Here is a 16,061-nt window from a genome sequence, read left to right on the forward strand (position 1 = left end):
GTTTCAGCGGTTGCTTTGAACTTATAACATGTATATCTCATGGATATTGTCAATGTAAAGTAATATAACAAGTGCAATATGCAAGTATGTAAGAATCAATGCACAGTTCACACAAGTGTTTGCTTCTTGAGGTGGAGAGAAATAGGTGAACTGACTCAACAATAAAAGTAAAAGAATGGTCCTTCGCAGAGGGAAGCATTGATTGCTATATTTGTGCTAGAGCTTTGGTTTTGAAAACAAGAAACAATTTTGTCAACGGTAGTAATAGAGCATATGTGTTATGTAAATTATATCTTACAAGTTGGAAGCCTCATGCATAGTATACTAATAGTGCCCGCACCTTGTCCTAATTAGCTCGGATTACCGGGATTATCGCAATGCACATGTTTTAACCAAGTGTCACAAAGGGGTACCTCTATGTCGCCTGTACAAAGGTCTAAGGAGAAAGCTCGCATTGGATTTCTCGCTATTGATTATTCTCAACTTAGACATCCATACCGGGACAACATAGACAACAGATAATGGACTCCTCTTTTATGCATAAGCATGTATCAACAATTAATTTTCTCATATGAGATTGAGGATATTTGTCCAAAACTGAAACTTCCACCATGATTCATGGCTTTAGTTAGCGGCCCAATGTTCTTCTCTAACATTATGCATGCTCTAACCATTTTAGTGGTAAATCTCCCTTACTTCAGACAAGACGAACATGCATAGCAACTCACATGATATTCAACAAAGAGTAGTTGATGGCGTCCCCAGGAACATGGTTATCGCACAACAAGCAACTTAATAAGAGATAAAGTGCATAAGTACATATTCAATACCACAATAGTTTTTACGCTATTTGTCCCATGAGCTATATATTGCAAAGGTAGAGGATAGAAATTTAAAGGTAGCACTCAAGCAATTTACTTTGGAATGGCGGAGAAATACCATGTAGTAGGTAGGTATGGTGGACACAAATGGCATAGTGGTTGGCTCAAGGATTTTGGATGCATGAGAAGTATTCCCTCTCGATACAAGGTTTAGGCTAGCAAGGTCATTTGAAACAAACACAAGGATGAAGCGGTGCAGCAAAACTCACATAAAAGACATATTGTAAACATTATAAGACTCTACACCGTCTTCCTTGTTTTTCAAACTCAATACTAGAAATTATCTAGACCTTAGAGAGACCAAATATGCAAACCAAATTTTAGCATGCTCTATATATTTCTTCATTAATAGGTGCAAAGTATATGATGCAAGAGCTTAAACATGAGCACAACAATTGCCAAGTATCACATTATCCAAGACATTATAGCAATTACTACATGTATCATTTTCCAATTCCAACCATATAACAATTTAACGAAGAAGAAACTTCGCCATGAATATTATGAGTAAAGCCTAAGGACATATTTGTCCATATGCAACAGCGGAGCGTGTCTCTCTCCCACACAATGAATGCTAGGATCCATTTTATTCAAACAAAACAAAAACAAAAACAAACCGACGCTCCAAGCAAAGCACATAAGATGTGATGGAATAAAAATATAGTTTCAGGGGAGGAACCTGATAATGTTGTCGATGAAGAAGGGGATGCCTTGGGCATCCCCAAGCTTAGACGCTTGAGTCTTCTTGATATATGCAGGGGTGAACCACCGGGGCATCCCCAAGCTTAGAGCTTTCACTCTCCTTGATCATGTTGTATCATCTCCCTCTCTTGATCCTTGAAAACTTCCTCCACACCAAACTCAAAACAACTCATTAGAGAGTTAGTGCACAATCAAAATTTACATGTTCAGAGGTGACATAATCATTCTTAACACTTCTGGACATTGCACAAAGCTACTGAAAGTTAATGGAATCGAAAAATCCAACAAGCATATCAAAACAGGCAATGCGAAATAAAAGGCAGAATCTGTCAAAACAGAACAGTTCGTAAAGATGAATTTTATTGAGGCACCATACTTGCTCAAATGAAAATGCTCAAATTAAATGAAAGTTACGTACATATCTGAGGATCACTCACGTAAATTGGCATAATTTTCTGAGTTACCTACAGAGAATTTTGCCCAGATTCGTGACAGCAAAGAAATCTGTTTCTGCGCAGTAATCCAAATCTAGTATGAACCTTACTATCAACGACTTTACTTGGCACAACAATGCACAAAACTAAGATAAGGAGAGGTTTCTACAGTAGTAAACAACTTCCAAGACACAAATATAAAATAAAATTACTGTAGTAAAAACATGGGTTGTCTCCCATAAGCGCTTTTCTTTAACGCCTTTCAGCTAGGCGCAGAAAGTGTATATCAAGTATTATCGAGAGACGAAGTATCAACATCATAATTTGTTCTAATAATATAATCAAAAGGTAACTTCATTCTCTTTCTAGGGAAGTGTTCTATACCTTTCTTGAGAGGAAATTGATATTTAATATTACCTTCCTTCATATCAATGATAGCACCAACAGTTCGAAGAAAAGGTCTTCCCAATATAATGGGACAAGATGCATTGCATTCAATATCCAAGACAACAAAATCAACGGGGACAAGGTTATTGTTAACGGTAATACGAACATTATCAATTCTCCCCAAAGGTTTCTTTGTAGAGTTATCAGCAAGATTAACATCCAAATAACAATTTTTCAATGGTGGCAAGTCAAGCATATTATAGATCTTTCTAGGCATAACGGAAATACTTGCACCAAGATCACATAAAGCATTACAATCAAAGTCATTGACCTTCATCTTAATGATGGGCTCCCAACCATCCTCTAGCTTCCTAGGAATAGAAGCTTCGCGTTCTATTTTCTCTTCTCTAGCTTTTATGAGAGCATTTGTGTTGGGGGGATAACCCCCGGTATGCCAAAGGCATGCCAAACCGGATGGTTTGAGCCATCAAGATACCGGTTTAATGTTCTTGCCGGAAGCCTAGTAGGAATCCGGGAGAGCAAGGCTAAACCGGTATCCCCAAAGGGGTATGCCGGAACCCGGTATAGAAGATACCGGAAAGGAGAGCCTGTCGGCAGGTCTGGTCAAAGATTCTCTTCAGAGCAAGAAGACAAGGATGAGCCAAGCAAAGTAACTTTATTCAGAGCCCTGGCGCCAAAGAGAGAGGTGACGTCCAAAGAAGCCGGAGGACATCAGCAGCCCTGATAAAAGAAGGCCCCGGTGTCATCTATGATTAAAGTAGCTTTGTACAGTAACTCTGTAAAGTAGTTTGTCCAGTCAAAGATGCCATTAGGGTTTCTTGCAGTGTAAGCCACCCTCTCCCCTATATAAGGAGAGGGGGCAGCCCATCTTCACGGGCAAGTATGTACGCGTGTATGTAGGAAGGCAGAGCCTGTAACTTGTATGAATCTATGAACATGGTGATCTAGAGGGAGTTCTTCCTTGTGTCTTTCTTCTTCAACCTCTGGCCTTGGCCAAGTTCTTGAGGAAACCATCCGGAATCTCTTCCCACCTGATCGCAAACCCTCCCCCGAATCCTCTTGCGTCCATTCGGCCCCAATCTAAGCCATCCTATGGCATCTGCTCGTTCACCACGACGACAGTTGGCGCCCACCGTGGGGCCTGAAGTGGCGCTTGATGGAGTTCACATTCGGGCGGGCGTTCTCGAGATCTCCGGCGAGCGTACGGTGTCCGCGTTGGTGCAGAGCATCTACGCCATGGACTTCATCAACGACAACGCGGGCTGCTTCGCCAACGGCGGCGTCTTCCCCAAGAACGGCCGCATCATCGAGTTCGGCAGCCATCGCGTCTACTTCGGCACCGTCCCCGTGCGCCAGCGCCTCTCGCCGGTGCTGGTGGCACCGGACCCGCCAAGATGGCTCTGTGCTGGCCGCGCCGCCGGCAGCGTCGAGGTAATGATGACCGGTGTGGCTGATGCAGGAAAGGAGGTTGCGGCTGAAGGTGCCGGTCGCGCGGTTTCGACCCGTGCGGCTAAGCCACCGCTGGAGCGCGGCGCAGGCGCAGCGGGAGCATCATCCGCGCCACCGGAGACACCGCTCCAGGCGGCGATGAACGTCCTCGCCACCCCCATCGCGCAGAACATCGATCCGGCAGCGGCTCAGGCGGAGCTGGAGGCGCAGCGCCAGAAGATGCTGGAGAGCGGCAAGGACATCGTCAGGGCGCAGCGCGAGCTGAACCTAACCGTACGTGAGTACAACGCTGCCCATGGCTTTGCTTCTGTTAGCGCGCATGCTGCTAGGGTGCCGGAAAACCGGCTAAAAGCTCGCAACCTAGATCAAGATTTGCGCAAGGAGATTTTTGCCGGCAAAAGCGCCTCTGCATCTGTTAGCATCGTGGAAAAGCCTAAGTATAGCAGCCCGGATAAAACTATAAAAGCTGCTAAGGCTGCAGTAGAGCTATGCGAGTCGCTTTCCGGAGAGGCTTTGGTAAAGCAGCAAGAGCGTGTTAGAGAGCTGCTGGAAACCATTGAGCAGCAAAATGCTGAGCAGCTGGCTAAGCTGAACAAGGCAGCGGCCTCAAAATCCGCGCGTTCAACAAAGAATGCCGGTAGCAAATCCCATGGGCAGGCTTCGTCCCCCCATCCGGATAGAAGGAGAGAAAAAGAAGTGAATGCGCAGCAGATGACTGTGTACGATCCGGTTCTTGCCGGAAAGCAACAAGCCGGGCAACACGATGCCGGTAGAAAAAGCCAAGGGGCAGAGCGAGGCTACGCCAGAGGCTATGCCGGAAACAATCATGCCGGTAGATATGAGACCGGGCAAAACTATCGAGCTGCAAGGGCAGCGTACGACGAGGAGGAAATGGACCCCCCAAGGTACCGGCAGGCAAGGGCCGCGGTACCGGAATGTTACGATGAAGCCGATTCCACCAGACCGGCAGCATACCGGAACCCATTGGGAGAACGCCTGGGAGAGAGATACTTACCGGAACGGGATGCGAGGCACCGTCTGGATAGAGTATACTTGTCAGAAATGATCGAGGAGGAAGGTCCTCCAGGTCCAAAGTGTTTTGGCCCAAGGATCATGAAAGAAAAACCACCAGTTCGCAACTTTATGTTGCCCCGTGACACAAAGACGTATGACGGCACCACGAAGCCGGAAGATTGGCTCGCGGATTACGTGACCGCGGTATACGTTGCAGGCGGTGGAGGAACCGTAGCAGGAGGAGGAAACCGGCGTTGGGCCGTGAGGATCATACCATCGTTTTTGGTTGGACCGGCAAGAATCTGGCTAAACAACTTGCCGGCAGGAAGCATAAATGGCTGGCTGGATTTTGAGGAGGCCTTTGTGAGCAATTTCAGCAGCACCTATCAGAGGCCAAACAGGCCGCAGCAACTTGCTCTGTGCGTGCAGCGCCCGAACGAAACAGACCGGGATTATCTAGCCCGGTGGAACACCACAAGGAACTCCTGTGAGGGGGTGATCGAGGCACAAGCCATTGCTTGGTTTAGCAGTGGATGCAGAAGAGGTTCACCGTTGTGGCAAAAGTTGCAGCGCAACATGCCGACAACGTTGGCAGAGATGATACGTGTGGCGGATAGCTATGCGTTGGGAGACCCAACGCAACCGCAAAGGCAACCGGAGCCGGAACAGCCGCGCCACGAACAACACCGGACAACCGGAATAACAAAAGAAGGGAAGATTTTCCGGATCGAAGGTACGGTCCGCGACAAGTTGCTTTGTGCGGCAGAAAACTTTGAGGCCAGCGACAGCCGAGAGGCAAAAACCGGATCGCAGCCATGGGCGGGTCCTAAGAAACAATGGGTGGAAAAGAAACCACAGGGTCCACAATAAGAACTGGCAACAACACGCGAAATACACCATGGAAGCTGCCATGGATCAACCTTGCCGGTGGCACACGCGAATCCGGCACATCCGTCAAACCATCCGACGAAGGATTGTACCTGGACCAAGTACTTGATGCAAAAAGGAACAGGTGAAAGATGCGCGGCCACCGCAAGACATGCCGCGGCAGCAACAACAGCTACCGCCACCACCACCACTTACCGGGGCAAACGCCTTACCGGTGCAGCCAAACCGGCAGCAAGATACCGACAAGTTAACCGGGTGGAGCAAAATGATAACCAGCCACCTCCACCGGCACCTTTAGGCCGGAATGTTTACGAAGATCCGCATCCGTGCTGTGTTGTCTTTGTCACCGAGCCAACAGACCGGCAAAGTGTACACCGGCGCTCCATGGAGGTCAATGCGGTGATGCCGGCAGTTCCCAAGTACATGATGTGGTCCAATCAGGAAATTACCTGGTCATCCAAGGATCACCCAAGGATCATGCCGAATCCGGGTGGATATGCTCTTGTTGTGGACCCGATCATGAAAGGGCCGCAAACTCGAGTGAAGTTCAGCAAGGTGCTGATAGACAATGGCAGTAGCATCAACATCATGTACAAGCACACCATGCAAACGCTGGGCATAACGAGAAAACTTGCTTCAGCCAACGCGCACAACGTTCCATGGGATCGTCCCTGGCTTGTCTGTGCCCGATAGGAAAAGTTCGGGTGGACGTGGCATTTGGAGGACGTGACAATTGCCGGGTGGAAAATCCGGAGTTTGAGGTGGTGGATCCGGACGGTCCCTACCATGCATTGCTGGGGAGACCGGCGTTGGCTGCTTTCATGGCCACCACTCATACGGCTTACCTCAAGATGAAGATGCCGGCACCTCGTGGGCCATTGACTGTGGTGGGAAACTATAAGATCTCACTGAAATCGCATCTGCCGGATCAAACCTAGCGAGAATCGCTGGTGATCGCGGAGGAAAAGAAAAGAATGCGAGACAATTGTTGCGCTGGCTCATTCCTCACAAATAAGTTTGGCGGCAATGAGTGAAAACATGGGCACACCGGCATTCAAGCCAACCAATGAAACAAAGAACATTGTGCTGGATCCGGCTTACCCAGAGCGCACCGTTCGTATCGGCGCCGGCCTTGATCAAGCATAGGAAAGCGCGCTCGTCAGCTTCCTCCGTGAGAATCGGAATATCTTTGCCTGGTCAACTGATGATTTGGTAGGTGTTCCGAGGGAGCTGGCTGAGCACTCTCTAAACGTCCGGAAAGATGCCAAGCCGGTGCGGCAACCAGCTGCGTCGGTTCGCTGAAGACGAGAAGAAAGATCATAGGAGAAGAAGTAACCAAGCTGCTTGTTGCCGGATTCATTGTGGAGGTCACGCACACAGAGTGGCTGGCCAATCCGGTAATGGTTGAAAAGAAGAAAGATGAGAACCTGGAGGCAAAAATTCCGAAGGTGTGGCGCATGTGCGTCGACTACACCAACCTGAACAAGGCTTGCCCAAGAGATCCTTTTCCTTTGCCACGAATCGATCAAGTGATTGATTCAACTGCTGGGTGTGAGTTGTTGTCCTTCCTGGATGCCTATTCCGGTTTCCACCAAATTCCCTTAAAAATGGAAGATCAAATAAAAACTGCGTTCATTACCCCGCACGGGGCTTAGTGCTATGTCACTATGCCTTTTGGGTTGCGCAACGCCGGTGCAACGTACCAGCTATTGTATGCAAAAATGCTTGTTTGATCAAATTGGAAAAAATGTGCAAGTCTATGTGGATGACATCGTGATAAAAACTAAGGTAAAAAACACTTTAATCGATGACATCCGGCAAACATTCGATAACCTAAGGCGGTTCCGGATGAAACTCAATCCGGCAAAATGTACCTTTGGTGTCCCCGCCGGCAAGCTGCTCGGTTTCCTGGTTTCAAGCCGGGGCATAGAGGTTAATCCGGTAAAGATCCGGGCGATAGAAAGAATGGCTATCCCTCGAGAGTTAAAAGATGTGCAAAAGTTTACCGGAAGCTTGGCATCGCTGAGCCGGTTTGTAAGCAGATTGGGAGAAAAAGCTCTGCCACTCTATGCTCTCATGAAGAAATCTGACACGTTCGTACGGACCCCTCAGCAGACGCAGCGTTTAAGGAGCTAAAAACGATGCTAGCCACAGCACCCGATCTTGGCTTCACCTCTAGAAAGGGAGCCTATGCTGTTATACATAGCAGCAACAAACCGGGTTGTGAGTGTAGTGGTTGTGGTTGAAAGAGAAGAGGAAGAAAACCGTCCGTAGGCCGGTATACTACTTGAGCGAGGTGCTATCCCTCTCAAAACAAAACTACCCTCACTTCCAGAAAATGGCTTATGGCGTGTACATGGCCGCCACAAAACTCAAGCACTACTTTGAGGAACACCCCATGAAGGTGGTGAGTGAAGCACCAATTTCCGACATCATGTGCAACAAAGATGCCAGCGGCCGGATTGCAAAATGGGCGATCCGGATATCACCGTACGTGCGGTATATGAAAGAAGAGATGCCATAAAATCACAGGCTTTGGCTGATTTCCTTGTTGATTGGGCGGAGATGCAATACAAACCGCCGGATCAGAGGATAGAATACTGGAAGATGCACTTTGTTGTATCTAAGCTAAAGTTAGGTCTAGGTGCGGTTGTGGTGCTTTCTTCACCAACAGGAGACCACCTCAGGTATGTTTTGCAAGTACATTTAAGGGCATCGAACAATGTCGCTTAATATGAAGCTTTGATCCATGGGCTTAAGGTCGCAAAAGAAATCGGTGAACACCGGATAATTTGCTATGGCGATTCAGAACTTGTGGTACAGCGGTGCTCGGGAGATTGGGATGCAAAAGACGCCAACATGGCCTCGTACCGGTTTCACGTGCAAAAGATTGCCGGATTCTTCGAAGGATGTGAGTTTCACCATGTGCCGCGAGCAGAAAATGAAGCCGCGGATGCTTTGTCCAAGTTGGGCTCATCTAGGCAAGAAATTCCTCCGGAATAGCTTTGGCTCACCTAAGAGTGCCATCGATCAAGCCGAGCCCGGAATCAGAATCAATTTTTGTACCGAGTCACACGTAGTACCCATGGATATCGATGAAGGGAACCCGGGACTGCTCCGGCAAGCTCGGGGACTGCTCCCGTAGGCTCGGGACTGCTGTACCCATACGGAAGAAACGATCTTTGGCAGATAGCATGGAGATAGATGCACCGGTGTTTTTGGTTCGAGAAATACCATCATGGGTTAAACCTATTAAGGAATTCCTGATCAGCGGCACTTTGCCTACCGACGAAAATGGATCAAGGAGGATACAAAGAAGGTCCAAAGCTTACACATTCATCAATGGTGAGGTGTACAAGAGAAGCGTTACCGGTGTCCTTCAAAGATGTGTGGAACCGGAGGAAGGAAAAGAAATGCTTGAGGAAATTCACCAAGGAGAATGTGGGCATCATGCTTCATCAAGGGCTTTGGTAGCAAAAGTTTTCCGTCATGGGTTCTATTGGCCTTGCTTTGGAGGACGCCGAGGATTTGGTAAGAAAATGCAACGGCTGCCGAGGTACGCCAAGCAAAATCATACCCCAGCAGATCCGGTTTAAAAACAATACCGCTAACATGGCCATTCGCTGTTTGGTGCCTTGACATGGTTGGACCATTCAAAGCGCAAGAAGCGACATGACTCACATCTTGGTCATGGTGGATAAGTTCACCAAGTGGCTGGAAGTAAAACCTATCGCAAAGTGTGATGGGCATACAGCTGTGAAATTCTTGAAAGATGTCATTTTGCGGTATGGATACCCGCACAAAGATCATCACCGATAACGGAACCAACTTTGCTCAAGGTGAGTTCAAAAGGTTACGTGAAGAAAAGAACATCCGGTTGGATTTGTGCTCGATGGCACATCCACGGGGCAATGGCCAAGTAGAAAGAATGAATGCCTTGGTGCTTTCCGGTATCAAGCCTAGACTCATTGATGCGGTGGAAAAGTCAGGGATGTTGGCTCGATGAGCTACCATCGATCTTGTGGAGTATAAGAACAACTCCAAACCGGTCTCACCGGATACACTCCCTTCTTCATGGTTTATGGAGCGAAGCGGTGATACCAACCGATATCATCCATGATTCACCAAGGGTACAGCTCTATACTGAGCAAGAGGTCAAAGAGGCCAGAGAAAACGATGTGGACTTGCTAGAAGAAGCAAGAGAGCTGGCTTTGGCAAGAACAGCCATTTACCAGCAAAACCTAAGACGCTATCATAACCGGAAGGTTAACCCAAGAGTTTTCCGGGAAGGAGATCTTGTACTTCGCACGGTGCAGCGCAGACCGAAGGCCGGCATAAGCTTTTGCCACCGTGGAAGGTCCCTTCATTGTAAGCAAGGTGCTTCACAATGATGCATACTACTTGATAGATGCACAGGAATGGAAGAAAGGAAAGGCGGACAGTCCGGCGAGGAGAGCAGCGTCCATGGAACGTAGCTCTGCTGCGTCCTTTCTACTCTTGAAGTGGTGGTGTAAGAAGTTCCTTTTTGTACCTTATATGCTATGAATAAAAGATGCCGGAACCTTGAGTGAATCTCGGGGACTACCCCAACTTAAGTTGCATGTAACTTGTCTATTTTTTCAGTTCACCGGTTGCTTATTGAATGTTTTTTCTTTCCGGTTTAGTAGTGTGCTAAATCCTACCGGAGTCTTCGACTCTGCTGCTGTCCGCAAACCGGCTTCATGGCAAGCAAGATAAACCGGTAGGGGATAAGCACATGAACTGCGAAAAGGGAGAGCAGGAAAGAACAATCTGAAAAATTTAACTAACCCCGGTTAAACCGGTTTTTTGCAAAATTTCAAAGTTATTTCTAAGTTCAAGAAGATGCTTGTTTGGTGAAAGAACCTCGTGCTCATACGCCAAAGAACGCCCAGAGAAGGCAGGCAGAGCCAAGGCAAAAGAACCAAGTATGCATCAAATTGGATGCGGAAGCAATTGAGAAATCTTTGCAGTGCAGGATAAAAGCGGAACCAAAAGCAAAATATGTTAAGGCAAACTCATAAGTACTTAGCTACCGGTATAACTTACCGGCAGGAAATGTTGTAGCACAACCACAGGCAAACTTAAGTTTTACATCATAAGCCCCGGCATTCCGGGGCCGAATTTAACAGATATTGTCTTAAAGCAACAGGACCAACAGATATAATGAGCAAACACTTCAAAGGAAATCATCATGCAGCAGGGGCTTCCGGAGGAGCATCGCCGGCACCGGCATCGCCAGACCTCTTCTTCGGCTTCATCCTCCTCCTCGTCGAGATAATCCGTGACGCCGGGAGGGGGAGGGATGAAGGTGCGCATGTCGGCATACTCCGCGATGCGGCACGCGCGCGATCCTGCCGCTTGGCGGAGAGGATCGGGTCCAGATCCGTTTCTGCACCTTCGCGCACACCGGTAAGTGCGTCCAGGTTGAGCTCCGGGTACCAGGAGCAGGCGACGCGGAGGGCGGAGTCCGCTCCAGCACGGGCAGCAGAGCACTGCCACTCGCGGATCCTCTTGCCGGCACCTTTCAGACGGTCGCTGATGAGGGAGAAGGTGTCCGGCACCGCCTCGCCAGGCCACAAAGTCCTGTATAGCTGGGTAGCTACATCAGGGATGTCCGAAAGATTGCGGTCTATGCAGCGCATATGGGACACCCGCGCGTTAAGCGCGACCAGATGGTCCTTCGGCGTCCATGGCACAGTAAGATCCGCTTGGCCTTTGTCCTTGCGTTGCGCATCGACCTTCTTGACAGCGTACCTCTGCGAGTCCGGAAAGAGGCCTATGCAAAGAAAGAAAAAGTTTAAGGAAAAGAGTCCGGAAGAAAAGAGACCGGAAGGAGAAGAGTCCGGAAGAAAAAGAGACCGGAAGGAAAAGAGTCCGGAATGAAAGATAACGGAAAGAGAATGGGGTAGAAAGAAAAAAGGCTCGTATGCAGTAGTCAAAATGTAAAAGAAAACAACTTACGGAGGGCAAGTGTATCGGTCTGCAGGATCAGCTGATCGCACTCTTTACGCTCCTCCTCCAGCCGCGCGGCCTTCTCCTCGGCGCCCTTCCGGGCCTTGGCCATCTCCTCCAGCTCTGCCCGCAACACCACAGTGGCATTGGAAGCATCCTCCAGAGCCTCGTCCAACTTGGCCGCTGCGCTCACTTCAGCGGCTTTGAGGGCCTTGGCGTGATCGAGCCCCAGCTGAATCAGCTGAGACTTGAGATCCTGGTAGCTGGTCTTGAGGGCGTTCAGCTCATCCTGGTGCTGCCGGTTGAGCTCGTCCTTCTCCCCTGTAACCGGAAAAATGAGTGTTAGCAAGGCTACACTAGTAAAACTGAAAAGAAACCAAGTTCAAAGGAGAAAGGAAAAAATAGTACGTTGGGCCGTGGCGAGCTGCTCCTTGAGAGCATCGATGGAAGCTTCCGGGATCACTGTTGAACAGAAATTGTAAATATCACAAGGAAAAGAGGTTTCCGGTAGCAAAGATGCCGGTGAAACGAAAAACTTACCTTGGCACTTGTCATGTGCCTCAGCGAGCTCCCGGTGCTCCCATAAAAGCTCCTCGAAGAGGGCCTTCCGAGTGTCAGCGGTGACCTGTTCAAGAAAAAGAAGAAATAAGGTAAAATTTTGTGCTAAGAACCAAAGTCTTAACCCGAAACTCGGGGACTGGCAGTGCCGGTTTTGCGCATTTCTAAGGTAAATTATGTGTTAAGAAGAAGATGTTTAACCCGAAACTCGGGGACTGGCAGTGCCGGTTTTGCGCTAAAAACTTAAGTTAAGTTTTGCGCTAAGAGCTGCGCTCTCACCACAAAACTCGGGGACTGGGAAGATAGACAAGAGAGAAACCGGCATGAAACTAAGGAAAAGATAAAGCAGAACCGGAAACGAAGAAACCGGCAAAGGTTGAAAGTTAATAGAACATACCGTCAGATTGTTCGTGGAATCGTACCACGCGCTGTCAAGCTCTTTTACGGCAGCCCGGAGCCGCATGAAGTGCTCCTCAGAACACCGATCCCCGACGGGATCAGGTGCCGGCAGCCGATCCTTGCCCATGCCGCGGGTCGCCGGAGTGATGTCCGCGGCGTTCCACTTTTGGGCATACGGCAGGAGGTGCCCCAGGTCCCGGCCTTGGCGCTGGAACTCCGTAATGCGGCCGAGGAGGCCGGTGGCCTTCATGCTGGCGCTTTTGGCAGCCTTGGAGACGTGCAGCACCAAGGGCTGCTGGCCGCCCGAAGGGGCGCTGGAGGCCGTCGCCTTCCCCTTGATGAGCTTGGAGGGCTTGGGCGGCGGCGCGGTAGAAGAGGCCCCGGAAGTCTTAGCCGGCGGCGCGCCAGGAGCGGCCTTGGAGGGCTGGGCGCGAGGAGCCTCAGGCGGAGGCATGAGGATGGTGCGTGGAGAAGGGGGAGCGCTAGGAGCGTCACCCGTCTTGGAGCCTTCCGGCGCGGAAGATTCCGGCGCGGAGGTTGTCTTTTCGAGGACGGGAGGAGCAAAAGGCTCCGCCCGCCCGGCAGCTTCTTCTTCTCCGGCGCCGGTGTTGCTGGCGCCGGTGTCTTGGTGTTCCGGGAGGAAGGAAAGATCCTCCTCCGTGCGGTGATCCGATGTGAAGGGGCCGCACGCCCGACTTTGTTGTGCCCCCGAAAGGGAGGCAGAGGTGAGCGGCACCAGATGGTGCCGGGCTTGAACGAGGAGGAGGGGTTGAGGTCCTTGCGGATCCCTCAGAGCCCGATGGCCTTGGGCCAAGCTTGAGAGCGGGGCTGAGAAAAAGAAAAAAGACAAGTGGTTGAGAAGAAGCAACCGGAAAAAGAACTTAGCAAAAAAGGAGGCAAGTCGGAAAATGAAATTACCCGGAAGCGGTTGGCATCGCTTTGCGCCCGTAGCGGCGCACGCCCACTTCTTTCTCCCCCACGGGCTCCGTCCGGAAGCGCTTGGAGGGAGGAGCATGGCTGGAGCCGGCAGTAGATGCCGGCTGCTTGTTCTTCTGGCCCTGGGCCATGAGTTTGTCCACAAACTCAGTGCCGGCCTCGGCGCGCAGGGGCGGCACGCGCTCGTGGATCTGTGAGTTGGATATGGCTAAGAAGCAATTCGCAAGAAAGCGATAATGGCAAAGTATAAGAAGCCGGAAAAGAAAATACCTCGAGCACAACCAGCTCCTCCGGATTTCCGGTGGGCTCCGGCGGGTCCCGGCCAAGGCGCGCAGCCGGAGTCTTCCCCATCTTCAGATCCTTCCAAAAGATGTAGGGATCCGGGTCGAAGGAGTCAAAGGCACGCTTCCGGAGAGGTCCTCGCGGCTCTGCCTGGATAGAGGGGAAGCGGTCCCTGGCCTGAAACAAGGTAAAAAAGATGGTTAGCAAAAGCAGAAACTTACCGGCAAAGACAACCCCAAATTGCGCAATCTCTTACTTCTTGGGTCGGACGGTTAGAGAAACTGAGGGGAAGGAGGCCCCATTCCCACGCAAAAGGCATAGCAGTTTGACAAATCTGCTTGGCCTTGAGAACAACGTCTTTCTTGCTGAGAGCGCGGCCTGTGATCTTGGTAGGATCGCCTGGGCCATACATCTCGCTCATCCTATGTGCGCGGCGCTTCAGAGGAAGCACCCGGCGCGATATGAAAGTCCGGATGATATCGTCAGAACAGATGTTGGTCTCCTTCTTCAGAGAGGCCAAGAAACGCACTACCCGGTTGGTTTCGGCGTGTTCCGTCCTTGGGTTGTAGCTCCAGTTGGTTCTACTGGGGGGCCCCGCTCGATATGGAGGAAGATTGATGCGATCAGCGCGGCCGGTGTTCTTCACGTAAAAGAAAGTTCCTTGCCAGGTGCGGCAAGACTCGAGGCCGGAAAGCTTAAGAAAAGTGCTCCCTTGGCGGGAGCCGACGATGCAGGAGCCGCACTGCACGGGCGGCTTGGGCTTGGGGATCTCCTTGCCCTGGACGGAGTTGATCCGCAGGTTGAAGAAACGGGCAAACGTCTCACGAGTGGGACGAATGCCGATGTAAGCCTCCATGAAGGTGGCATAACAAGAAAGATAGAAAAGGGCGTTGCCAGGAAGGTGGTGAGGTTGGAGATCGTAGAAATCCAGGAAATCCCGGAAAAAAGTAGAGGCAGGAAGGCCGAAGCCACGCTCAAAGTGAGCAAGAAAAACAACAAACTCGTCGTCTTCCGGATCCGGTTCGATCTCGTCATCCGGAATCCGACAGGAAACTCCTTCCGGAATCCTTCGAGACCGGTACAGCCAATCAATCTCGAACTCAGTAACGTTGGAGCCCATCCAGGCTCCGCGAGTGGGTGGGGAAGGCTCCTCGCCGGAAGATTGGCTGGAGCTGCTAGAGGCTTGGCCAGAGCTGCTGGCCTCTTGGCTACCGGAAGCTTGGCTAAAGCTACCGGATTCTAGGTTGCCGCCGGACTCTTGGGGGTTACCGGATTCCTGCTGGCTGCCGGAATCGGTTTCCATTGGATCTGAGGCCGTAGATTCACCGGGAGAAGGTCTACGGCGCTTAAGAGAAAGGGAAGAAGAAGATGCGGAGGAGGATTCCTCGTCGGACATCGCGAGGGTAGGTGGAGAAACAGAAATCCCAGACTCGAACCCCGCGTGAAGATCTACGAGTAAGAGGAAAACCAAAGAAAAAGGAGCAAATGAGAACACCAAAGGCTCAAGATCTGGAAAGCAAGCGAACGGCGAGTAAAGAGAAATTAATACCAACCTTGAGCGGCGCGGTCGCTGGGGAGAGAGTTTGCTGGCGAAGAAGCGGGTCTACAGCCGCCGGCGAGCACCGTCGACGGCGAGGCGGAGAAGCTCGCGAAGAAGCACAAATGCGGCAGACGCGAAGAAGTTGCTGCCGAAGATCTCCGCACAGCGAAGTCCGGCGGCGGCACGGCGTGAGCTCGCCGGGCACCGAAGCTCGAACGGGCGACGGCGGACGGAGAGCGGCGGAGGCGCAAAGGCGTGGAGCTCTGTGCGCGAAGGAGAAGAATGCGAAGAAGATGAAGAGGAACGGGCAGTTGCGTTTATATAAGAGAGAGAAAGTGGGCGTGGAACCGCTGGGCCGCGGCGGTTCGCCTCGCGGCCCACGGCGGTTCGCATCATGGGCCGCCACGTGTCAAGGAGATACCCAAAGGATCCAGAGCGGCTAGTGGGATCCGCTGCGGTGCATTTAATGCGTGCGCGGGAGTCGAAACGATGTGACAGCGGACACTGGCGCGTCAGTTACAGTGCGCATGTCACTGGCAGGCGCGGGACCCGATATATTCTCGACTTCGCCGAGGAGGGAGTAAGGACACAAGGTGC

The 16,061-nt window shown here is 50.7% G+C and overlaps 1 protein-coding gene across 1 annotated transcript in view; it reads right to left on the reverse strand.

The window, feature by feature from the left end:
* The window catches only part of LOC127343959 (uncharacterized), a 120,377-nt gene extending 105,494 nt beyond the window's left edge, over nt 1-14,883 (reverse strand). The window contains exons 1-5 of the mRNA XM_071822218.1: nt 14,181-14,883; nt 13,913-14,101; nt 13,625-13,833; nt 11,759-12,114; nt 11,291-11,573 (exon numbers count right to left, since the gene is read on the reverse strand). Coding sequence (XP_071678319.1) covers nt 11,291-11,573; nt 11,759-12,114; nt 13,625-13,833; nt 13,913-14,101; nt 14,181-14,780 — 1,637 coding nt within the window. The 5' untranslated portion in view covers nt 14,781-14,883. The remainder of the gene's footprint in view (nt 1-11,290; nt 11,574-11,758; nt 12,115-13,624; nt 13,834-13,912; nt 14,102-14,180) is intronic.
* Nucleotides 14,884-16,061: the final 1,178 nt, after the last annotated feature.

The sequence above is a fragment of the Lolium perenne genome, chromosome 1 (assembly GCF_019359855.2).
Source record: "Lolium perenne isolate Kyuss_39 chromosome 1, Kyuss_2.0, whole genome shotgun sequence".
Taxonomy (NCBI): Eukaryota; Viridiplantae; Streptophyta; class Magnoliopsida; order Poales; family Poaceae; genus Lolium; species Lolium perenne.